Source organism: Dermacentor andersoni, chromosome 6, assembly GCF_023375885.2.
Source record: "Dermacentor andersoni chromosome 6, qqDerAnde1_hic_scaffold, whole genome shotgun sequence".
NCBI classification, from domain to species: Eukaryota; Metazoa; Arthropoda; class Arachnida; order Ixodida; family Ixodidae; genus Dermacentor; species Dermacentor andersoni.
In genome coordinates this window covers 8,062,429-8,089,264 of record NC_092819.1, presented here as the reverse complement: position 1 = coordinate 8,089,264, position 26,836 = coordinate 8,062,429, and the positions used below count along the sequence as shown (strand labels likewise).

Genomic DNA, 26,836 nt, shown 5'->3' with positions numbered 1-26,836 from the left:
GAATAATGCGAAACAGCGTCCATCATCAGAGACTGCAATAACCGTTAAACCCATAAGCAACATGTCTGTCACCCGTTACCTCGTCTGGCTTTTCCCTAATTGTACAGCACTTCTCGTGCAAGATTGGCAACTGGAAACAAGAGTCGCAAGGAGTTGAGAAATTAAGCGATCTACTAAGGGAGAAAGCCAAGGCAACAGCCAAACAGGAAAGAAAAGCGAAAATTAACAAATTTAACAACGTTGTCTGTGAAAATATTTATGGCTTTTTATTTAATAAAAAAGTGGAGAAAACGCCGCCGGAAGTGGAGAATAATTCCGTGTGTTTTGAATGACGCTTCTACAGTCATCAGTCGAGCCGTCTGACGTAGCCACTTCTCTTCTGTGCTAATGCGGATGCTTTGAAGCGAAAAGCTTCACTACGCTAGTCAACACCGCGCTTCGCGCGAGCCGGCGTATGTCGGAATTGGCTCCGTAAGCGTGTTCGGAGTCGGCGCAGGTGGCCACTGCCGCGCGCTATGCGTCGTCGTTTGACGTTCGCCGCAAGATCGTGTTTATCGCGGAGGCCGACTATATATAACCGCTTGCCAGAGAACAGGCGTGCGCATTCAACATGGAAGGAGAAGAGAGTGATACTACCGATACAGAGAGCTGTGTTTATGGCTGTACAGAAATCGCAAGACAATGTGCCCAACAATGATGAATAAAGAAGTTTAGTAATCCTGCATGACTTACGGTATATATCATTGATAAGCAATTTGCATAACTACACAAGGCACACGTATAACATAACCATAAGCTAACCAAAGCATATCCATAAGTGAAACCGTAAGCATAACCATAGGATAAATCATAAAGCATAACCATAAGCTAAACCATAAGCATCACCGAACCTTTTCGCTTCGAGATATCCAGGCTTAACCTTAGCTAAGCCCCATCCAATTTTTTCTAACCTTCCGCGGCGGGCGCTGTACGTGTAGAAACGCAGCGTCCTGCGCTCTACGATGTTGTACGGGGCTGGTGACCACGCATCGTTAGGCAACTTCCCAATAACAATACGAGTCGGTTTTGACACTCGGTGGAGCAGTAAACGAGGCATCCAAATGAACTGTGATTGTCTTGCAAATATATATTTCTCTAATTTTTTCAGAGCTAATTAAAAAAAAAAAAACGTTACTAGAAATCTTTATTTTAGGCTTTCGCTTGTTTACTTGTTCTTGGCAGTGTGTTTCCTGTGCTTCTTTCATGCGAGAGTCCATTTGATATCACATATCACGTATCACATAGACGTACCTGTGAGATACACCTTATTTCATTTCTCTTTTGTGGGTTTACGCATCTTTATTGCGAATGGTGGGCATTTTTCACATTTGTACTAGTGAAGGTACTCCCCCCCCCCCCTCATTTGCATATAAAAGTTTATGTTTAGATCTTTCCCTTCCGTTAATGGTTGTGTGCGGCACGGCCGACTGTTTTATTTTGCCTTTGTCCGCTCCCTAATGAATCATTCTACGCCCTCTGTTGTGGGGCGGGATGTGCAGTCTCACCCTGTGTCCGCCTCACGGAGCTGCTCTGACTCACACGGCGCAGGCGTAAACTGTGTGGCTGGTTAGCGAGAGAGGCGCGTTAGCGTGGGTGGCCCGTTGTGTGGTTTCAAAACACGCTCGTTCCTATTCCTGCTCTGGCTGACTAGGGCTGCGGCTCCTGCTTGGCACACGTAATGTCTATTGCGACGGCGGAACGTGATCCAGACAACTTTTCTGGACATACGCTACAAGGTGAATTCACATGGTCGCGAAGGCAAGGCTGAAATCAGTTACATCAGTTACAGTCGTGCGATTGAAGCGCGGCTACATCTCGCGGGGCAAAACACTAGCTGATGAAAATTATGCTTCCAATACGTCACCAATGGAAACGTCTGAAAGGTATAGACAATGTCATTAGAATAGGAAAATGTCAAGTCGCAGTCTGTTTGCTTCCTCCCGTAGTTTGCCCGTAGGCAGCCGCTGCGGCTGCGCTCGGGAGCGAGTGGAGCGAGGGTGTGGAAACTCCCTATACCTCCCCAGCCACACTCGGTTCCATGCCGATACTAGCCGATACGCAGCGGCAGCGCCGCTTCCATGCCGAATATCCAACTGGAAATAATTAACAAACAAAACAATGCCTCCACGACGTCACGGATGAGGTCTGAAGATAGAGGGGAGGTCGCGCAGCCAGGAGGAGGAGGCTTGCCGCGAAGCCCTCCTTTCCCACTTGCCAGCGGGCTGTGTTCGTGCTCTCTTGCTGGTCCGCTGGCCGCGCGGCGACAGCTTGAGCGTTTTTACAGTCCGCTCCGCCCTGAGTTGCCCCGCTAAGCCACAGCGCAGCGACGGATGATTTTCACGCTTTAGTTACACGTTTAGCGCAGCGGGGCGGACCTTTCGTAGTTGCAGCGCCCTCTGGCCAAATTCAGGGTAATAATAAAAAAAATAACGCCAATTGATCACTTTTACAAAGTAAAACGAATATATACAACTTATTTGTCAGTGAAGTATCTAGACGTGCACTGGTAATGCGTTACCACTTGATTTTATCCAGTGGAAAATGAACTGCCGTCTTGAGGAACGCCACGGGATAGCCAGCGAGCTTGCTTTTGCATCCAATCCAATCCTTTCTGATGCTAATGCTAGCCAATGTGCTGTGCAGCACGCTCCGCCCAGGCAGCTTGTAGAGTGTTTTAACTGAGCATCTTTTGGGTCCGCTCTGCTTCGACTGGCACCGCTAAGCCGCAACGGAGCGGCGGACGATTTTCACATTTGAGTTATACGTTTAAACGCGATAGCGTTAAGGAGCCTGTGTTGCAGAATATCCGCCATCGGACGTCATTTCGGAAAAAAGATTTTCGAACCACCCGTACCCAGGCCATACATGTGACGCAAGGAATTCAATGAACTAATTGAATTTCTCAATCGCATGTCGAAATGCGGGGTTGGTTTTAGTGTTCCCGTTCTGCAGTCAGAGCCATGGCAGGGCAGCCAAACAAACACCAACTGAATAAAAATTACTGGCATAGCTACTGGGAACCAACCGTCTCAGCAAATCTCGATTCTTTCTCCATGATCCTGATGCAAGAGGTCACGTGTTGGGCCACCACTGTGCTTCATGGAGCATTTGCTCGCCAAGACTCGCTGCGTGACGTAATGTTCCCTCCTATATTTTTCCTTCCTCCATGGGAGCTTCAGTTGTTGAGTTAGCATTGCTCGAGAAGGAAGCAGAGTGGTTGGAGGTGCGATATTCGTTTGAAGAGATTGCAAAAAGCAAATTCCAGTGTCGCTTTCATTTCTCTAAACGAACAGTGCATTGAGCAGCTGCCTCTGACGTGCCGAGACCCGGGGGCCTAATCGGATATTGCAGTGCGACGACATGTTGCCTCTTGAAAAGCGCGCCACTGTTTCCATTGCTTATTATTATTATAATTTTTTTTTTTTGGCTTTGTGCGACACCCTCTAGCTACCATGCAGAAAAACTAATACTAATGAATGTAGTGGTCATATGTATTACTATTTGAGAACGTGTTTAAGCTTGAAAAGAAAAATGTTTCTTTTTATATAATAATTTTATCTGTAAGAAGCAAGAAGTATTTAGTTTTGTAGCATATTGCACCCAAGCAGACAACGAACTAGGCACGTCAACTTCTGAGGAGTTCACTGCTTACCGATTGGCTGCTCTCGCTTTCCATTCTCATACATTTTGCGGGCCGCCTGCTTTGTGACACTGCAGCAACTGTATGCGTCCTGTTACAAACGAAAATGTCTGATCGCGCCCCTGTTGTGTGCTTTGTGTATGCGTGTGATGTGAGCTAGAGATGGGCATGACGGCTCACTTCAGTGAGCGGCTCGGAACGGCTCGGCTCACTGAAATGAACCGGTTCATTTGAACAGCTCACCAGTTCACTTAAACCTGTAACCTGTGTTATGCGTCCGCCCTGTCTTGTCTTTTATTTTTATGACGGCTCGTCCCCTCCCTGTCACACGTACCTGTCATTTTCTTTCATTTTTTTTTTCTTGAGCAAAAGCGCAATACTAACAATCATGCCATCGTGTGCCAGGACGAAAAAAAATAAATGAAGTCATATTACAACACAACGGATCATTGCCCTCGTTTTATTGACCTGCTTATGATACAGGCTCAGAAAATGCACAGAAGTGGATGACATGGAGGACATTTTCATGAATACACTAATTAGCACAAATAAAGACCAGGACTTAAACTGTACATTCACTTGTTGTCCTGAAAGACACAGAAGACATAGTTTTCGAAGGTTGTTGCACCAGCGCACAATGTGCGATCTGTGAGAGTCGTGAGACATTATTCAAACAGCAGCAGGAAACGTATGGCACCACCCTTTGCTAATTAAGGCCTCTTTACTTCTCCCTTCGGTTGCATCAGATGCCACACTATAGGGTGCACGCAAAACCACAAGGACTGCCACGCACACCGCATACAGCAAGCAAGTACGAGTAGCATGAGTCTGCCCACGCCGGCCACCACTCATCGGCAAGAAAACAAAACAATGAAACCCAGCAGAAGATCCGGCTCCGACGGAACTGTTTGGCACAGCATGCTGAACGAGGGAACTGGCTTCCTCTCTCCAAAAGAACCACCTCTTACTTTTACTGAACCACAGCCCACTCATTCCTTAAAAGGAGTGCTACAAAAGACAGCCGAAGGCAAAGGGGTGGAGGACAGGAGGAAGGGCAGGAGGACAGTTGCTTTTTCACATCGCTTATAGAAGGCGCGGAAGTCACACCCAGCAGAAGACCTGACCAGCTCTGATGGAATGGTTTGGCACGGCGCACTGAATGAGAGCGAACCAGCTTTTTCTCCAAAAGAACCGCTGCTCACATTTACTGAACCACGGCTCACAATTCTTTTAAAAAGAGCAGCTCAAAAGATCTGGCTTGCTCCTGAGGGGCCCATTTATAGCCGAAGGCCAATTGCTTTTTTTCGCCGCTACAGTTGCTTTCTTGCGCTGCTAATAGATAGTGCGAATGTCTCACCCAATAGGAGACCCTGCTCTGATGAAATGGTTTGGCATGGCTCAATGAACGAGAGAGAACCAGCTTCCTCTCACCAAAAGAACCGCCACTCTTTTTTACTGAACTGTGACTCACTCACTCTTTAAAAGGCTCAAAAGTTCTGGGTCGCTCCTGAGTGACCTATCTCTAATGTGAGCTGGCGTAGTAGACGACTTGGCACAAGAAGCTTCAGAAGACACATGTACATTTCTTCCACAGAGAAGTTGGCACCCGAAATGTAGATGGCGCAGCCGTGTATCCACAAGCTGCCATTGCAGGACGTATGGGCTTTTACTGGAGCGAAGCTACTGTGCACGCATATTCCTTGTACGCTGTCGCTAGTCAAGAAGGGAGTGCCATTTATTTATGTATTATTGTTGTTAATAATAATAATAATAATAATAATAATAATAATAATAATAATAATAATAATATTGTTGTTGTAGTTGTTTGTGTTAGCTCTGAACAATCTTGCCACCTGGGCCTTGCATTCGTTTCTGGTATGTCCTTGAAAATTCATATGTAGAGGCCAATTTCTGAACGGCGTCCTGTTTCGTCAAGTTGCGCAGAACCACGAGCTTTTGGAAGTATCTTTTATTAGGTTCACGATTTCTGCTGCATGACAAAATAGTTAAGGGAGCTGCCTGCCCTCTGCATTGCCTAATGCGAACACTTTGCATTCGCAGTGCATCCATTGGGCACGCTTTCTGCATGAACACTGCATTTTGACAAGAAAAGCATTTACTCTCTCATGTGTCTGTGTATAGACAGATGCATTTGAAAATGAACTTGAATGCACTTGAAAATGAATCTGCCACAGGCTTCGAACTCACCGCTCCGTGAAGTAAAAGCGTCCCCAAGTTCTCTCCAAAGAAGAATGCCGGCCACTGCTTCTTCCCGGGCGGGAAGTGCAATGATGGAAGGCTGCCCGTTGCTTTATTTTTCCCACTGGTGCTGTCAACACGCCTTGCGAGGCTGACACCTTTCTCCGTTGGTTGTTGCTACCCTTGGTTGACAGGTCTGCACGCGGCAACAGCAACTTCGTGTGGGTCATTGAACGACCGGAGCCGACAAGAATGCCTCGCTTTGTTATGCTGTTTTGCCACTGTTTCTTTTGGTAGCTCAACGCAACTGCATTGGCAAGGGGCTCATTTCCGAAGCTACTTTGACTCTCATCTTTGTTTCACACACAGAGTGCACGTCCATTGCTCAACTGCGAAGCTTACTGTCTGAGAAAACCGTATGGGTTGCCTTAGTAATCTCGTGCTACATTTGAGGGGATGACACCTTTTCCTTTCACGAACCTTCCTCCACCTTGCAAGATTCCACAGAACTGATTTGCCAGATTTAATGTCCCTGTGCTTCGAGTTCTCAAAAAATTCGCCCTCGCGCTGTGTTCTGCTATCCGCCTGGTTAGCTCAGATAGTAGAGCTACCACTCCAGAAAGGTTTGGTTCCGGGTTTGAATCCTGAGCCAGGACGGAATGTTCTTCAACTATGAAACTTTCTTTCTCATAAACCCATATAGGCTTCCTTACTAGTCTTGTGCTACATTGGTGTGGATGACAGTTTTTTCTTTCATGAAGTACTTGTACATGTTATTTCATCCGCTTTCGCTTTCTATCTGCCCAGTAGTTCTTGCTGCACTATTTTTCCAATGAGCCACACAAGCTTCAACCCTAGTTCATTCCTTGCACAGGCAACAATAAACATGTTTTATTGCAATAGTAACTATACGAACACTCGGGGCACATCTGTGCCATCGTGCTGCTCTGGCATCAATGGCGCATTTCCAGCCTATGCGTGGAGGGCTAGGCTTCCGGAGATGCGCAGTGTGTTTGGCTGCATATACAAAGGAAGCTGAGTGGTTGCACCATCAACTCTGCTCAGTAGGCTTAGCTGGAGCAGAGCATTCTGGATTCTGCTAAAGAGCCATGTGCATACTACACCATGGTGCATACACTGTCTGAGCGGAACGGAGACTAGATAGTAAACATCAAGCTAAATCTGATCTTTTCATTGCGCACTGACAAACACTGATGTCTTTCTGTCAGTCTCACCTCTTGCACCATTAAAGCGCTGTACCTGTAATGCCACTGCCAGTGTTCCTCTCCACACTAGCATTGTAACATGTCTCGTATATGCCAGGGAGCTGTCCTTGCTGTGCAAGAACAGTTGTCCACCGGGCTGCATTATGTCATGTCACCTCCCCACATTGTTAGAACACCGTATGAGGCGCATAAGTGCAACGCTAAGCCTTCCTACAACTTTCAATGCTTCGCTTTCAGGCAAAACGTAGTTTTTTTCTGTTTTTAGGTGCATTTGGAGAGTACTCGTGCTCCAGATGTGCAGACTACCAGGGTGTAGACCAGACTTTTGGAGTGGCAACTCTGAAGTTAGAATGACACCATAATCATCGCCCATTTTCAAATCCATGGAATGGAACAGGAATGGAATGATGGCACCAATCAGGCAGATGGAAGGGAAATGGAATGAAGCTCAAGATCATGGAATGGAGTTAGAATTGAAGGGACACATAGTCATGTAGCGCTAAACATTCAGTTTAAATGAGACTAAAAAACTGCTATATTTGCCAATTACTCTTAACTAGACTTGGCCAATTTCTTAAATTTCTCAGTTTTTACTGAATACCGGCTCTTTCAGTGTCTACTTATAGGTGGCTGCCTCTGTCACAGTAATTACTGACAAAATGGTATTCTAAACATTCTACACTTCTGAAGACTTGGAAACTTTTGTGCATTGCAGGGTTTAACTTCAGAGAAAGACAGTGGTTTTATTTGCCAAGAAGGATTTGATTTAGCAAGAAAATGCTTGTTTTACGGCACAAGGATGGAGGCCAGAAACAGTGTCATAAACGGTTGCCCCCTGCTTCATCCCATGGTGATTTGATACACGCATCATGTTTTCTGATAGACACTATCACACACAGTGATACACACTATCAGTACCCAGGAGGCATGGTAACAAGTGGTCACAAAGGAGTGCCTGAGAACAAGAAAAATGAGGTTCATTAAAGTATGACGATAAATGTGAAACAAAAACACTGTCCTGCAGAATGCGTTGTGCTTTTCAAAGTGACAGAATAATGCTATGTACGTAAAAATATAGTATGTAACATTATTTGTAACGTTGTTAAGGATTCACAAGTACGTTTTTGGTACGAGCCACGCAGGTAGTAAACAGTTAGTGAAAGCATTTCAATTAATGGAATTGGAAGAGCGGAATGGATCAGCTGAGCCACTCCAGGAGTGGTAATGGTTCAGCTCTCATCATGCCAAGGAGTTCAAGGGAGTGGAATTAATGGGATTCCCAATCTCCGGAATAGAGTGGGAATGGATGGAAGGCTCCGCTCCGCAACTTTGGTGTAGAGCTCATTTGTATGCACTTTCCAGGCAGTTATTGTTCAAATTTGAGATGCAGTGAATGAATTAAAGGACATATTTTTGTAGAAACAGTACTGTAGCTTTCTTATATACAGCACGAATAAGAGCAGCTTTGTGCTGCCACGTCACTCAGGATAAACCAGTGTTCTTGCAATTCATGCTCATGAAGTTGTGTTAGTATGAAAGCTGACTGTTTGCATGAGCCAACGAACTAACTGGTTGGCATTTCTTGACGTTCCAGATTCAAACCACATAACGAAAAGGTCAGCATGTAACACACCCATGGCACAAAAGTCACCAAAGCAAGGTGAGAGTTATGACACTGCACACTTCTTCACGTAGCACATTCTTTGTTTGCAACTAATAAATATTTCAGCTGTGTGTGTATCTTTTCACAGTACATGTATTGAAAATCATTTGTATATGTTCATTTCTAAAAGGAGGAAAACTCTTTATGTGCTACAAATTAGTTAGAGACCTGTCTTTTGAAGCTGGAGTACAAATAATCATTAAGGAACTGTGGCTAGGTTTGTTCCCTCTGTTTCCTGTAAGGTGAAAGTGGCAGGTGAAGCCATCCTTGAAGGGGTCCCAGATAGGCATTTGCTTCTGGCAACCTCACTTGCCACTGTTTGTGATGACAGACGCATAACCTATTCTCCTGTTTATGTTAATCACCAATTGCTGAATACTTGCCACAGTGCAACTACTTCCAGAGCTAAGAACTAGCCACTGTTTCTGAAAACTTTAATCCCATACTGTTCATGAGCTTACAAGTATGTTATGAGAACAAATGGATAATCACTGCCTCTTCTACATCAGGCACTGTGTACTGTAACTTAGGACCATAGGCAAACCTCAATATAACTGAGACAAATATAACAAATAATTTTGTATAACAAAGTAAATCAAATGTTTCTTGTTGGTATTGGCTTGTAACAAATTTATGCTGATACGAGTGTTGGATAAAACAAGGGTATTTTCATGTTGGATGTGACTTTTTTATAACAAGGTTCAACTGTATTCTTTCAGGTTACATTTGTTCTTTGCTGCTTATTTTCTTTCTTTTTCATTTGAGCATAACTTGCTTGCCTAATTAATTTTTCACCACCGGACTCAGCGTTCAGTAAATCTGTAGTAGTAAAAAGGTCTGTTCAAGGGCAGTCTGTACTTCAGTTTTATGTCCCACACTGGTGTTTTGTATTAGCATATGTCAGAGACCTTGCAAGAGGAGATTAGATGGTTCAGTAGTGAAAAAGTACAGAGGAGGGTGCAAGTGGACGTAATTGCAAATTGTTTTTAATATTAGAAGCACACATGTGCAGACACACAAATAGGCAGCAATACACAATATACACTCAATGGGGGGTGGTGACCAGTATAGCGTGCGAACACTCACATGCGCTATATATATATATATGTGTGTGTGTGTGTGTGTGTAAGTGTCAATGAAGCGTTGAATCACAGGGTCTGTGCTGAGAAATTCCTACATGACTAAATGTGATTCTACATGACAGTCGGTTGCATCACAACTCTCACACGCCACAGAAGTTGTTTGGCACGTTCACTTTTTGCTTACTTTATCGGCCCTGGGAAAGGCAACTTTCTTGAGAATCAAAGAAATTTTAATGTCTTCTGCAAATAAATATATTATTCCGAGTGTGTTTCGGGCATTTACTTAATGTGCTGATTCAATCAAGCACTTTGAAAAAATTGGCATTTTGGAAATGTTATTAAAAACGTAACTTGGGAGGTAAAAGATTAAAGATTGGTTAACTCGAAATCCAGTAAGTCTAGCTGCAACACAGAACATTAGTTACCTTGCTTCATTGACAACCTCAGGCACTACAACAATACATTATGTGGTTTCACACCTACTTGTCTACGAAAGTTGACAAAATGCATGGTATATGTCTTTGGTATAACATACCACTCGTAATGCACAACTATACAAATTAAAATTAACTGGTAACCTAAAGAAACCTTGAATAATTCACGAGCAGGTAGCTTCACGCTCAGGTGGCTCATGAAACTGTATGCTGTGCAGAGAATCTAAGTTGAACATGGGTGGTGAACGTCATGTGCAGTGGCCTTGGGGAAATGCACGCAGCGCAAAGCTGCTTTCCTGTTCTTGCTCATGCCACATCTACCAATTAATCGCGATTAAATCGTTCATTGAAAAATAATGTGAAGTGAGCATGGACCTGTATGCCCCATGGGCACCACAGCAGCCTTCTTGGAAGGGGTTCAATTAACAGACTTGTCTAAATGGCCGACTTGGTGACTGCGCAGAAGTGTCAAGGTGTCGGCAACTGGAAGCAGCGGTGTGGTGTTTTCTGAGCATGAGCCGTGCTCACCTGCTTATGGCTTAGATCCGTGATAAAATGTACGGGTACTCGTAGCAGCTGCCAACAGTTACACTAATGCCTGGTCGCATTCATATGGTCGCCAAGTCAGCCATTTAGTAGAGTTAGCTTGAAGTTCCCTTAAAGAGCACTGCTGTCACGCATGACATGTTCATTTCACTGTTTCTTTTTTTCTTTTCATTTTCGCTTTTCTTTGCTACACCTTTAAAACATGCAAAAAATATTAAAGAAAGATGTAGCAGGCTAGAAACTGTTGGATATATTGTTTCCAAATAGAAAGTGAAATTTGGCATTCAAACTTATGCCATTAGACCAGTGATTATAAATCAGCTGATTAATTCTGGCCATTTAGGTATTTAAATGTAGCAGAAAGGACAGTCCACCTTGCCTAAGACTTTTGCTGACAGAACACCACCGGTCCCATGCTCGTATCTTGCAGCCTTTCTTTTTTAAAAATAATTTGGCTTATGTGAGCTGGGACACCCTGTACATGTTGGTGGTGGCACTAAGAGGATAATTTAATAACAATGTGGCATAAAGCGAGCTTTCATGTGTACGGGCTTCTAGTGGTAGTGGCCTGCTTACGTATCTGTGAGAAAAAGTTAATAAAAGAGTGGATTTGTCAGTTGTCAGTCATTGTGTGTGAGGAACAGTGAGAAAGGAGGAGGTGGTGCTGAAGGGCAGGACGTGTGATTTGAGTGGCTCTTGTGCTGGGTGTCCAGACATGTACTGGTTCGCGTATGCCGCGGACCCTCCAGCGGAGCGGCACAGACGGGGTCTCTGGGCCCAGCAGGTAGACGAACTAGCAAGTCCCGAGCAGGAGCTCAATGGTGGGACAAGTGCGCAGAAAGAGTCCCCCTGCTCTCCTCTAGGTATGTCAGGGTGTGCTCCCCACCAAGGGCTCCCTTTCCCTCCCGTGCAAGAGCATGCTGGCCGAACCCCCTTGGCTGAAGCACGAGGTGTTATAAATGGGCGCATGGTCCAGCTGGCTGATCTACATTGGTACAGCTGGTCTTGAGTTGCGTTTTAGAGCTGTTCAGTGCTGTGGGCTGGATGGGGCCAAGAGTTAGCTATGCATCATGCTCACTAATTTGGGCTGCTTGTTTCGCTTTTGATAATTCAATATCAGTGTCTGCATTGTGCATTCTTTTCTTGATTTTTCATATCACAAAGCTTACTGGCACTGTAAAGGCACTTTGTAAGGTATCTTATACCCCTGACACACGGGCAAAACTAAAGTCCTTTCCAGTAAACCCCTTTTGCTACTCTGAAGGACCCTTTACAGAAAGGAGTTGCGCCGATGACACATGGCACCGCACTGAACTTCTTTAGGTAGTTCCTCAGATGAACTCCGCAAGAAAAATAGCGCTGGCTGTTAAAGCCACAAGAGAGAAAACATTCTTAAAAAGCTGCGTATTTAATTACACTTAGCTACTGTAGAACCTAAAAATATATTTTTTTCATTGTTGATGGCTAATAATGCTTAGTCGTTTATTTTATTCGCGTTTTTGCGTTCTTAGCAGCCATTTAACTTGGTCCAGCAACTATGTGCAGCCGGTGTTTTGCTGTGCGTGCTGTTTATTCTGGTGATGCCCACGTTTCTGTCGTCCTTTTTCACGTCTTTGTCGTCCCTTCTTTTGTGCGCGCAGGCGTAACGCGTTTTATTCAATATGTTATTCCAACAACTGTGGTTTCTTCTGGGTATTTCCTGCGGGCGCTGATTGTGCAGTCTCCATCTCGCGACGTGAACACACCACATGTGCGCAGCAAACGACGACGACACTGCCGAAATTCAACATGGCGGCACTAGTGACGTTATGCGAGCGTTTGAGAGTATAGCTAGAGGAAATCATTATTTGACAAATTGTATTGCCGCTATCAATTAAAGCATTTTCGCAAGGTAAAAAAAATACCTATGGGCACCGTAGTTATGTGGCAGGTTTCCTTCTATTGACGAGTTGTGCACGCTGTGTGCGAGAGTAACTCCTTTTCCTCTCGAAAAGTAGTTGCGCGATCTCCTTTCCCGAAAAGGAACTTTGCCATAAAGGAGATACTCCTTTGTCGTTTGTCACTGCACTTGAACGCCTTTCCGGTAGATGTCCCCTTACCTAAAGGACTTTAGAGTGCCCGTGTGTCAGGAGTATTACATTTTGCGGCCACAAGAAGCAGACTGTGCCCCTCAGTAAGAGATCCCATCTCCTTTGTGTTGGGCAAGCTATTATCGTAGTGCTGGAAAGTTATGATTGCAGGATGTGTTTACAGTATGTCGGCATGGCCTGCCTATGTATCTATGAAAGAAAGTAAAGTGGAATTCCTGTTTTTTGACCATGTCACTTCATGGTCTATGGCCTGAATCTTGAACTGTATGAGCCATATGGAATATAAATGTGTTTGTTTTGTTTTAGTTTGCTTTAGTTTGATTAGATTAGACAATTCAGTACTGGTAGACTATTTTTGTCTGTTTCCTAAGTTTTGATGGCAGGCAATTTTTTATTCCTCTTTCACTCTCTTCCAACGTGTGCTTCTGTTAATTGATGATTGATAGTATCACATAGATGCAAGATGCCGCTCTGTCTTGGCAGTGAAAACAATTGCTTAAACATAAACTGCTTTGGCTAATGTTAGGTGATACAAGTAATTAAGCTGTATTGCATGATTTGTGTTCTGACTAATGCTGGCGAGGTTATTCTTCTTGGAGTTTCTTAAAATTTATTGAGAAGCTGCAGTCTAGTTGCATTTGTAGAGCGTGCAAAGTGTAGTGTAATTGCATCCTATCATTGCACGCCATTTGAAGCTAAAGCCAAGGAAAATGCAAGATTCACATGAGGGTGATTTAGGATAGTAGAACCGTTTTTCCCTTGCTGTCTCACCTACCTGGCAGCTTTGCACACTCTGTCTAATCTGTGCCACATGTGCACCTGGCATGGTGGAGTACACAAAGTCACACTAATAACAGTGTGCTAAATGTTATGTTGACTTACAATCACCTAATGAGACCTGAAGAAAGCCCAGTGATTCAATGCCCTTTCAAGTCAGTTATTACCGACTAATAGGTTACAGACTTTGGGGGCGGGGGGGGGGGGGAGAAGTACCATGATTAGATGTGTTAGAGCAATACCTCCATTATACGGACAAAGTGACCATCTCATATAATCTGTTCTGGGAAAAACGACTTCACCTATACAGGTAAAGTAGCATTGTGTGGCAGGTAAGAAGGTTGATGCAACTCGGTAATAACTTCATTGAAATGGAATTGAATTGTTACACTTTCTTCAGGTCACATGGGGATATATGAAGTCGACATAGCATTTAGCATATTATTATTACTTTCTGTTAACATTAGACAGTTTTAGTTTAATGTTAGCATAATAACGAGGTTAAGGGAAATAATGTTACTCTTTCGCAAACGGACCTTGCAGAAAGTGAGAAAGCGTGATAGTGTAGTTCATGTGCGGTACACTATTCCATAACACTTTGAATTTCGCGTACATAGTGCACCTCAATGATTATATCAATTCGTCAAGCTTTGTGTATGCTTCCAAAGAGTGTGAAAGGTAGTGCAGTGAAAATGAAAGCTGGGCGTGTGTTGTATTTGTATTTTCAATGTTTGCCTATCCATGGCGAAATCAGCACAAGGAGTACAGCTGTTGACTGTAGCGACCGAGATCTTCCCATCTCAAGAGGCCATATGCCGTCGCAACTATCTCCCAACTTCACCGAGAAGTGGCGCTGCCATCTCAGAGGTTTCCCTCATTATGCTTCAAAGCTTTGGAAACTAGAAGTGATAGCATAAAATCCATAAGGTTGTCCATAATACTCCATTGTCCAAGCAGTCTGAGACTAAGTGAAAGCCATTTACACAGTCATTTGTGACGAGTGAAGTGAATTCTAGAAAAGCAATGCCAAATTCAGTTAGAAATGGGCGGCCGGGCCCAACGCCATGTTTTACATAAACTATGTAAACCATGAGAAGATGGTTACATTAAATCTGAGAACTAGCATGCATACACTAAACCCTATTGGTTGTTTAGTGTTCTGTGCATGCACATTTGGAACATGCTATTCTGTTAAGCCCGCTATTATGCTAAACACTCTAAACTAAAACTCTAAGCATACCACACCAGGTGCCTGTGTGGCTTAAATTAGCCAGCATGCACAAAGCTGTCGAATGGATTGAACCAAAGGCAATACAATTCCAGTATGCTGCCTTCTAGATTAAGGCACCATCTCGTGGCATTCAATGTGTACATCATAGGCACTTTTAGTTGTCAGGGAAGATAAAACAGCATCGCACAAATTAGCATCATTGTCAGTGACAGCAACACGATACACCATTTACCTATAGTTTCTTGTGCACCTGGCTTCAAGTCTGGAATTAATATTTCTTGTTTACCATTTCTATTTTATTATTCAAAAGGAATAATATAGTGTGTGAGAGAGCATACAGAGGCATCAATAGCAGATTGTATCCATTACTACCAAGATGATGAAGAAAAAACTGACTGGCTAGGTGGTAGGAAGTGCACTAAAGCAACCTTTCTTATTATCTTCCATCTGTGTGTGTGTGCGCACTTGCAGGCATGAGCATGTGCCTGTGTCGAGTGAATTCAAATGCTGTCCTTATTCATGATGTTTACTTATTGTTTTGCAAATTATAAGCTGATGCTGCCTTGTGTGTTCTACTTTCTTTCACCCTCAATGACATCATATGAGCCATTTTGTTTGACGTTCTTGTGCAAAGTGGAGTGGGTGCAAGAATATTATTGCATTTGCTCGATGTCACTGCATGTCTTACCTGAGTGGCACTCATTCTTACAGCAGCTCACTGGTGCTAGCATGTGGCTTCATACCCTTGACAGCATTTGCATTACATAAGTTGGTCATAGCATTAGAGGTTATGGTAGAGAAACAGGAAGTGGTGGCAGTCAGCTTGCATTTTAGCTAATTGTAATTGGTGCTGATCTGCTTGGATCACAAGTGTCACAAAAGTGTCGCAAAAAGAATCGGGTGGAAATTTAGGAGCTATATTTTTGTTAACAACACTTATATGAAGCTAATGAAAGCATAGGGGGAAATTAACGTTCTTTCTTAAATTTAAACATAGAAAAAATAATGAAAAAGGAAGTAGAAGAAAAGACAACTTCCTGTCCTTGGCTTCAGTTGCTGAGCCATGTGTCGTGCTTGCTTTTGTCCGTGTGTTGCGTCAGTCATCTCAGAATTTACACAGGAATTCAGGCAGGTTAGGCACACTTTTCATGTTGCCACAAGCATACAGTTCAGGGCTTATAATATGGGGCATAACCTTATAATCAGTGCTTTCATAACTTATGTTACTCGAGATAACGCAATTGCAGTTTAAAATGACAACATGTGTATATTCTTTGCACTGGTAGATACACTTTTGGCATCAAGTACCATTCGGAATGCACCTTGCCTTGACCTGCTTATTTTGATTTGCGCGTACGTTTTGTGCTGCTTGGTGAAGTCTGTTTGCAGCCTTCATGTGCTGAATTTGCACTGCCTTGCTTTTTCGTGTATTATGCAAATCACACCTGTAATTCTGTGTGCACCTTTCTTTCCCTGTCTATTTAGGGTTTTAGAAGCTCACTCCGTGCATTTCTTGTTTTATTTTGCATAATTTACTGCCTTATTGATTATTGCAAACTGATCATCTTTGTGGGCCTATTATCTGATGTTTGTTTGCAATTCTGTGACACTCCCAAGCTGAGATTGGTTGATTACAATTTTGCTTCAAATAATATGGGAATAATAATTGGTTCATGCTGAAACTTGGTACACCCTTCAAAGGGCCAGTATGTAACGTTTCTACTGCAAGACATTCTTGCATAGCAGCCTGAACTTATTGCATAGCAGGTATGTTCCTTCCGTCTGTACTTTCTAAACTTCTGCACTTTTAAACTAGGCTAATCCCAAATCAGTTTTCTTAAATTTAGAACACTGCTCTGCTTATTTGTAGTGCTTTATGAGATCTCCATGCATAAAACTGTTTTGTGAATGTCCATTGTTTTGTCATTTGCTAATACCATCTGTAGTTTTCTGTTGGTCAAAATGCATATTTTGTTTGTTTTCTCATTGCCATTGCATCTTTATTGTGCTGTTGAGTGCATGATGTTATCGGCTGCTTTCCAGAGCATTTGAAGCTCATGAGCTTCTTGGCAAGCTTCTTATGTTTAGTTTCCTTTCTTCCATTCTCCTGCACTAGACACTTACTGGTTTGCTCACGCTGGCGGAGATGCACCCAGTGAGGATGGCACCGAACGTAGGTTATCCCCAGGTAAAACACTGCAAAACGTTGTTGACCAATTGATTGATTCATGAGATTGAACATCCTAAAGCGGCGCATGCACTGTGCGAGATGGCATAGTCGGAGGGCTGCAGAATAACTCTGACCACCGGGGCTCCTTCACCCAAAGCATGGTGCACTGCCACTGTTGCATTGTGCCCCTGCTGAAGCACAACCACCGTGACTGAGATTCAGACTCGCGACATCGTGCTCATTAGCAGAATGCTGTGCAGCCACTGAGCTACTCTGGTGGGAGCGAATATGTTATGGCTCAATGTTTGGTAATGTGGAATCATAGTAGTTGTTAGTTAGCCAGCACTTTGGGAAGCTATCACAGCCTCCACTACAGTGACTGCTAAGTCCATCCAGAAGCTCATAGAGAGAACAGCAGTGCTGCAGTAAGAAAAAATGTCATTTATACATTTAATATGTAGATCTATGGTTATTTTCAGAAGGTACAGGCTGAAATCATAGAAGACTCGGAACGTTTGCATATTGTTTTTGACTTATGCACATGATGTCATGGGAACAGCTTTTAGGGGTCTTTAGTGGTTTTTTGCTGCATTTAACTTTGGAAGACAATAACAACAACCAGAAGCATTTTTGGAGTACACTCAATGGCTTGTAAGTTAGTGAAATGATGAATGAGTGGAAACAAATTGCTGCTCTTGTTTAAGTACTTGTCACTAAAGGCCGCTGAAATTAGAGTATTTGAAAGCTATGATTGTATGTAAGGTGGTTCCAAGAAAATTTATTGCCCATATAACCATAATATAACTTTGGCTGATATTTTAGTAAGCCTGTAAATGCTCAGAGCTGATGAAAATAATGAAAGTGCAGTGCAGAGCTGCATATGCTGCACATGTCACCACAGGTAAGCAGCACTTAAGTATTTAAGTGCAGCTTTGCCTGGATTCCTATGCTTAACACAATAAGGTTCCTAGGAACATAACAAAAAACATTTTTTATCCTTGCTTCAGGTAGCAGAACTGAAACTGCTTCAGACCTATGAATATTAGTTGCAGCTCTCAGCAGTTATATCTGGAAACACGAAATGGCCGAGGTCATACATTCTGGTAGTTAGTATAGGAGCCGGGAGTCGTAACCTCAGAGTCTGGCGCCTCACTGAGGGTCGCTCTCTTGCCTATGCTGCCGGTGTGTCTCGTAATGGGTATCTGGCTCATGCTTCCGGGGCATCACATGGAGGCTAAGTGGGCCCACGCCATCATCCGAGTTTTCTTGACGAGTGTTGCTTCTTTTGTGAAGATTATGAGGTCGAGAGAATGAGGAATGGAACAGGAGGTTTATTTACATTAGAATTGCAAACTTGTTTACATCGAACAAGGGTATCATACTGGCCGGAGCACGGAGCGCAGTACATTGTCAAAAGGCTACATCTTTCTGGCGAGCACACAACATAGCACACTGCACACACTTCAGCAGTCCGCTTAAATCCCTTTTGTCCTCCCTAGATCCCGAGGTCAGGGAAATCTGCGGTTTCACGTTCCTCCAACCAAAGTGTCCGAAGCCGCCAAGGGTTCTACCTTGAGACCGAGGGTGCACATAAGCACTTCGGCACCTTTGTTCCCTGAGCATGACGAAAGGAGGGGTGTTTTGTAGACAGGGATTGTCACGCTTGACTCAAGCTGGTGCGTCTTGGTTGACCGTGGCGGTTACTGGAGTCCATGAGTAAATGGCGTAGAACACCCTTTTCCAGGAGTTTCTTGCTCCCATCATCCGTGACAGCGACAGTGAACCATCAAACAGCACTCAATCCGCGAAGCATGTCTCGCCTTGTTATCGCTGCAGGTCTGTCTGAGGTGACACATTGTAAGCTTCACGAAGCGATTCGTCACAGTAGTGCAAGAGAGACTAGAAGGGCACTGCCCCCACTGGTCGATCATAACATTAGTTGCTCATATTTCTCATATGGAGTCATCCCCAGTGGTGATTCAGGACATAATTTGTCGTGTTGACTCGCTCTGTATTTAATCACTAGCACTAACAGGGAAAATTGCATGTGTTATGATGGGTAGACAGTAATTTGATGTTGGTAATATTGTCAGGAACCACGGGGTCGCAGCAAAGCGCCAGAACAAGCAGGCTTCTAGAACAGAACTGCTCATGTCGTGCTTGCACATCGAGCATGTGCTGCCTATTTTTATTTTCTTCCGTCTTTCACAGACGGTACCAAGGCGCCAGCTGAGAGCGCCGACCTTAATGTCCCTGCGTTGCAGGGTTGAGCACCACAATTTATATATATATATATATTTATATATATATATATATATGTGTGTGTGTGTGTGTGTGTGTGTGTGTGTTTATATATACCTACAAATCTTGAGTTGTACTGCTAGGGTGGGAGACCAATAGCAAGAGCTCATTTAACAAAATAATATTTAGTGAGCAGGTATGGCTATGCAGCATGTGCTTTTATTCAAAATGACTAGGGAAATTTAGACAGCATTACTTGTCATTGCCCTAGGCAACAGCACACACACGAGTGGAATGTGTAAACTCTAAAGTTAGTGTTTATGGTATAAAATCTAAGCAAGTTTACAGTTCAAAAGAAGGTGTTGGCAAGTTGGCTAATCCTTGAGGAACTATTTTAGCACAGAGTGGGCACAAACAACAGAATAAGGAACAACAATAGCATTGCAAAGCGCCTGTGCTGTCATGCCTTTGTGGTAATCTAATTTGTCCTACAATGGCTTTGCCAAGTTTATAGCTACTTGATAAGATTCCTTGTGGAAGTCAGAGATGGCTGAATATGAAGAATTTTGAAGTGTAGCCAACAATGCTTAGTGCCTTGGGATGAATTTTATAGGTCAAGCGTCTTTGCATTAGTTGGCATTCAGAATTTTTAGCTGCTGGTTTTATACCATGCATTACATTGTTGCCTTGTGGCCCAGTGTTTATGGGTAAAAGTAATGATCATTGTTACCTACTAAGAGAAAAGAAATTCATAGGGTTAAAGTATTTCTGCTCTAAAGAGTGAAAATGCACTATGGTGCTCAGTGTGAGTTATGTGAAAGCAAGTGGCAAAGCAGTTGCAGGTTGTAGCGTATACTGTGCGTGATAGTATAGCAGTGTGGTGCCAAAAGACTGGTGTGAAAATCATGAGGTGTATAAAATTAGATTGGAATAACTTGGCATCTCTTGGCAACCTCGGGCATCCTTCACATCTGCTGCTCTACCTCATAAGGTAGCTTTGTTTTTCCCATCTCATTAAAGTGGAAGTCTGAAAATTAAAATTCTAGATCTATTACTCAAATTCACACGTGCAGACCTGACCCTTCTCTGTATCGCAGCCCGCCAGTCACTCACTGGCACTTGGGCAGCAGCCCTAAAGTCTGAGCTGTGACCCATAACCTGCAACTCACCGTGTGTCGCGACCACAGCAGGTTCAGGCCAGGGGACAAGACAAGTTGTTAACTGAAGGTGTTTATTGGTCCAACTGAGTTACACAACGGCAGGCAAGAAACAATAGGCAAGAAACACAGAGGCCACAGAAGCGGAGCATTTTGCATGGCTGGGGCAAAAACAGCAATAATGAGTAAACACACAAAAGACTGATAATGGTTCAGCTCACCTAGTATGGATCTGCACTTGGGCCTTAGGGCCATCAGTCGCTTATAAAAGCCGGGCCACTGCAGGGAGGCAGTGTGCGGCAGTCGCTGCAGCCGAGCAGATGTGCAGCTGGTCACACACTCGTCAGCCAAAAGACCAAGAATGACTCTGCAGCATAGTGTTTCACCTCAAACTGCAGTGTGGGGAGGGATTCTCCCCAATTCCAAGAAAGGAGAAAGGAGGAAAACGCTGCCTTGGCTGCCGTGTTCGTGGGAGCAGTGAACGTTTCCTCTCCACTCCACTTTCCTCCGAGATTGCACATAATCATCACGTGATAACCACATGCAGCGACTCCTAAAATATTTAGGTTGGCGTGCATCTCCACAAAATACACCTGCACCCAGCCGCTCTGAGCCACTGTGCTTGACTCAACCATTCTATGGCCCATTTTCAGCAACAACTACGTTAATTGCTCTGCAACCTTGAAATTTCACACGTCTTCAGCTTTCTGACTTTCTCATTGCCAGGTGTTATCTCCATATGTGTGTTAAGTGTGCTCTTAAAAATGATTCCAACTGCGCCCTTTGAGCATCATCACACCACAGTGTGATGGTGCAGACACTGAAACTCTCTTTGCGAGGGCATTACTGCTTTGTGCAGTAAAATTCATGCCCTTGGCTCGAAGGAAAGTGAGATATGTCAAAGCCGTGTCTGCCTCCACCGACTTGTGACATCGCTCTCTGTGTGACTGTCTCGAGAAAATCCTAAACCACTCAGAAAGGCCTGGAGCGTATTTTGCAAATTTGCATCATGCTCTGTAGTTTCCAGAAGTGTTCAAGGTATATGCCTTGCATAATTGGTGGCATTGCAGACAGGAGCCAAGCGGGTGACAGTGAGTCTGGGGGCGGGGGCGACTTGCCCCAGCACCTGCAGCTGTCCCAGCTGTCGCGAGAGGAACGGCTTCGACTCGTGAAGGAACGACAGGAAGAGCAGCGGGCACGACGGCTGCAGGAGCTCGAGCACCAGACGCAGGCTGCGCAACACTACCGCGAGCAACTGGAGGAAGAGCGGCGCAGGCGCATTGAGGAGATGCGGCAGCGAGACCATGAGCGCCGGCTCCAAGTGGAGGAGCGTAAGAGGCTCATCTGGGAAGCCGATCACGTAAGCAGCTTGGCCCCTGTGAGTCAAGAAGCCTTCAAAAGACACCCCCTTCAAACATTGCGAGTGTTTCACCCCATGTTTGCCACCTGCTGTGTCTCCCTCCCATCTGAGAGAAAGAAATCTGGCTGTGCTACCGGCTTGAAGCCATACCAGCCATGAGTTTCTTGTAAAACTGGCACATTTATTCTTGCATGATGTATTCATTTACTTTAGGCAATGTACCTGTGGCTGCAGAGCAGTACTGGTTCATTCAAACGTTTGTTTGTCACCATACGTATGCTTCAAACTAGTGTTGCTATGAAAGCAATGTGACTTGCTGTGGTAAAGTGCAGTTAAGTCTAGGCTCCATTAAAATGCTGCTCGTAACTCCTGTTTCGCAAAGTGGCTCTTCCAAAGCCCTAGAATTGTTTAAAGAGCCACTGTAGGGTGCAAGGAAGCTGTGTAAAGAGCAGTTGTTTTCATAGCTCATATTGTACTATATTGCTCTTGTTGGCCATACTTATGTTCAAGAAATGGCATCTTTCTTAGACTGCTGTCACTTCTCCCAATTGAGAGGAATATCGTGGAGCTTCAGAAAATTATCTTGGCATGGTATTTGGGCCCACTTCTTAGGAATTTAGCATATGCATCTGATCTGTGACAGAAGCAAGGCTCACGTTCTGGTAGTATAAACTTCATATATGTGAACCAAGATTTGCCACACCAAGGCCAAATTACATGTAGGCACACATTTCAGGAGGGCTGTTTTTGTTGAACCTAACATCACAATTTCATTTAAAAGAAGGCAGATTTGTGTGACCTACATGATCAGTACTTTGGAGTATGCAGGCAAATTAGGTGGGTGTGCAGTGAGGCTCACATTTAGTGTGTGTTGGTCAACTTCAGTTGGATCTCGTTAATTTGAACGCATTTAATTTGAACTTCCAGTTTACTTCAGCTGATTCTGGTGGTCCTGTCAAAATTATCTGTATTTCAATGTGCAAGAACGCCTGGCAGTTTGAATGTCAGCGTTTGCAATAATTAACTGTTTGTGATGGCACAGCAGTGCGAATTCACGGTGTCACCTCTGACCCTGTTGTGCAGCTGTGCGCCAGCTGCAGCTCCTGTCTCCCATTGCAAGTACTGTATTTTTGCACACCAAAACTTCAAGAAGCTTTAAAGTAAAATCTGGGTGCAGGCTAAATGTGAATTTTGCCTTGAGGTGCAACTTCACAGCAGCACGTGCTAGGCTGCCATGAAGCCTCATTTCCAGACTTTGTCACTCATGTGTTGGGTCAGTGCACATGCCCCGCCTAATGCAGTACTGCACACAAGTCCCCCATTCGGTGAGCTTCCTTTTGTTTAATTTGAATAAATTATTGAGATTCAACTGTGATTTTGACGGACTAAAGCCCTGTGGTATAGGCTTGCCCACCGATATGTCTTTTTGAAGGTGCACTAAGATCTGCAAGTATGAAATTCTCAAATTTTAGACGCAGATCTTAGGTGCCCATTCCTGTGGCGAGCGTTGGCATCAGCTTAACCAAGCAAATGAGCGCAGCGAAGGATAAAAGAATGAACACAGAGCGCAGCGAGGGATGATAGATGTGAGGAGGAAAGCGGAGGATATGGCGAAAGTAGAGAAAAAAAGCCGAGTGTGACAACAATGGCTACGAGGTGGTGCCAGAGTAGCGCACATCGTCTGGGAAGTCTGTCTGCTGTGGCTGCTATGAATCGCGCCCACGCATCATTCACATGCTGGCTCTCACGACTTCCAGATTAGCAAGCCAGTCGCGTCTTAGTTCGCTCCGTTTTCAACATGCCACACGAGACAGCTTGTCCACGCCAGCCAGTATATTGCGAAATGAAAGCATGTATAGAGCTGAACTCAAGTTTCGCATTCGGGAGTATGGAGTATTGTAATCACTGGTGAATTTTCTTGCCAAGTCTTTCTTTCATCAGTACCAAAAAGAATAAATGTTCTTTATTCCAGGAGCGGAAAGAAGCCATGCTGAAGCGGAATATAGAACGAGAAAGCAAGCTAGATGCTCGGCGAAGCACCAATCGTATGAGCATGAGCTTTGCTTTTGGCAGCTCAACACCGAGGACCTTTGATTTAGATTTGGCCACCATGAGCTCAGCCGGTGCCCCTGTGCTCATGTCAGCAGCGCCTCAGAGGAAATCAGAAGAGCGAGACTTTGAGAGCAGCCGCAAGAGGGCAGCGTCGGCCTACAACTTGTGCCAGGCAGCAGGTAATGGCAGCTGTCAGAGTCCTCTGTGTCTGAGCTAGTTGGTTTTCCATCATAAGCAGAAGTAAATGGCACACAGACTGGCAAAACGACTGTTTTCATTCTCAATGTGATTGAATATATTGCGTAACATATAGTAACATATATGAGGAATATTTACTATATATATCCATGGTACTCTAGTGTGTTCTTACTATATATTGTCGCGACCATTTTCCCATACCTTCTCCAATCAAGGTGCAGTCCACTACACATGTCAAATAGACATTATAGTGCTCTTTCATGATGAAACAAACTCCTCCGCACATTTTATTTGGCCCATTTAAGGTGGTGAGTCTCGCATCTCTAACAAAAGCAATTGTACATATGTTTGTGGGTGCGACACCAGCATCCATTTCTGACTCCTGGCACACATTTCTCAACTTGTATGGCACCTTTGAACAAACGCTCAACCATTTTGATAGAGGAAGTGTAGTATGTGCTTGCAGAAATTCGCATAAGGTTCACTCACTTATGTGTCATGCATATGTTGCAGCCTTTTCATATTTTTAGCACGTTAAAATTTTTCCACTGTTTTCATATGGTGTTACTCTTGTTCACTCTTGTTAGATAATAACCCATTCAGTTTTGCATGGCAAAGCAATGTATTGGGGAAAGATAGCATATGTCTCGTACTCCTTGACACAAACAGTAGGGTGTGAAGTGTGGCAGAACACTGCAGCTTCAAACCCAACCGTAATGACACTCGTTGCTATGCTGGTAGACAACTCTTCAGAAGCTGAACAGCTCGAATGACACATGCAAAAAAAAATGAACAGGAAAAAACTGGTGTTCTTTGTCTGATGCATTTGTGTAATCTTCCAGTATTGTACTTTTTATAAAAGCAATCTTGCAAAACCTTGTGAAAGCCGTAAGGAATTTAATACTGTCAACTTAATATGAGCCTATCTTGTGTTTCATACTTGGGAGGCAAGGTTGTGTATGCTAGGGTAAAATTCAACTGCCTTCAGTTGGGGCCAAAGAACAGTGGTTCACTTAATGGAAGCAATATTGGGGGCAAACATAAATTATGTATTGGCAATCACTGTTCAGTGGCATTCCACTTGCATGTGTAGCCATATAAAGGACCATCCATCATCTGGAACGTGTCCCGCGATAATGGTGCCGATAGAAAGATAACGTTTGAGTGTGACAGAAACAAGTATGGTCTCATTCCTTGAATAAACACATATTTAATTTGGTTCAGGAAATCATGTAAGGACTACATAAGTCAGCGCACTGTAGTGAAACAACATAACAAAATACATGTGGCTTAATATAAATGCGTACGCCTTATCTGCTGTCAAGTACATTATGGTTTTCGTAGAAAGTTATTTTTTCGCTAGGGCAAAAGCCATTGCGCCTTTTAATTCTTGCTCTTTCTTTCTCATGTGGTGCTGCCTTTGCACGATGAAAGGTATTCTCGGTTTACGTTTGAGAATGTGATCACTTTCATGAAATTTGGCATAGTGCCAAGAATGCTGTAGTCCACATCGAATGCTGCTGCCAATGCATCTGACACTAGTCATCCAAAACCTGGAGAAATAAATTGTATTCTGGAAAGTGAAAAACCAAGAATTCCACCCTACATATAGTTACAGCACCTACTACATGCACCTTCTTGCAACCGTTATTGTCTACCTGGCTGCTTCAGCTTGAACATTTCATACATGCTTATTGGTTCCCTCAAAACGTTTCGTGTACCATTTCCATTTTCTTCTGTCATCGGTTTTCTAAGAATGTCCATGTCAGTGGTCCGCCAGCTACATGGAATGCATTCAAATGACCAGCAAGAAAGTCTGTATATCGAACCATAAGTTTTACAGTATGCTGTCAGAATTTGCATAAATTTTAAAATACTTCTGCAATCGAAGCTGTACTAATTTCGAGCTCTTCAGTTGTGAGGGCTGCAAGCGTCTGTACCCTGTAATTTATGGAGCTTGCAGATATAAAAATTCTGTTTTAAAATGTTTCACACATTTTCTGAAGGAACCACTGTGTATCAACTCTTGACAGCAAGTTTTTGGTTCCACCACAAAAATTGGGGGGGGGTCCTTAAATATCAGTATATGGTCCCTCTAAGGCAGTGTCTTACTTTTTCATTATATATTATGGTTTTCCTCCTTTACTAATGCACTGTGCTAAGTGCTGTAAACGTATTCATTTCCGCAAGTCAAAAAGGTGTTTTCATTTCTGTGATGCATGATTTTCTGAGCATGTGGACCATTTGTATGTGGTGACACGTCATAAGGCAAGAGTCACTCTAAGGGGTATTCACATCAAAAATTCGGTTTTACTGCCTTTACTGAGATAGAAATTTTGTTTATGATGCACAGTGTATGTCTAAAAACTCTGAATTTATTTAATTTGTTTTCATCTGAGTGGTTTTGGATGTTCTGTATGCAAGTACCATATGTTAAGTCACGAGCTGGTGGCAACATATTTGGTGCTAATTGCCTGGTAGTAAAGCTGCACATTTTGTACTGCTCTGTCAGCCATAGTACACATACTGTCACATCCTGTGCATAATAGGATGACCAATTTTTTTACTCTATAGGTTTTCTTCAGTCTGGTGACATCAAGCATCAATCAGTCGAACTTGTCCCCTTCCAAAAAGCAAAACTGTGGTGTTGAAACTTATTAAGTGTTGCTTATTGGTGGATAGCATATTGTGATTCATGATAAGTGATCATACATGCATTGTTCTGCGGAAG

At 43.6% G+C, this 26,836-nt stretch overlaps 1 protein-coding gene across 18 annotated transcripts in view; it reads left to right on the top strand.

Moving 5' to 3' along the window:
* Positions 1–26,836, top strand: part of LOC126521214 (uncharacterized) — a 145,635-nt gene that overhangs the window by 47,852 nt on the left and 70,947 nt on the right. For 9 of the 18 annotated variants that reach the window (XM_050169835.2, XM_050169832.2, XM_050169831.2 and 6 more), the window contains exons 2-6: positions 8,699–8,764; positions 11,543–11,692; positions 17,044–17,115; positions 21,566–21,855; positions 23,828–24,086. In XM_050169835.2, the coding sequence (XP_050025792.1) occupies positions 8,699–8,764; positions 11,543–11,692; positions 17,044–17,115; positions 21,566–21,855; positions 23,828–24,086 (837 nt within the window). Of the gene's footprint in view, positions 1–8,698; positions 8,765–11,542; positions 11,693–17,043; positions 17,116–21,565; positions 21,856–23,827; positions 24,087–26,836 lie in introns of those variants that run through there. The other 9 variants (XM_050169833.2, XM_055065792.1, XM_050169834.3 and 6 more) reach the window with 4 other exon arrangements.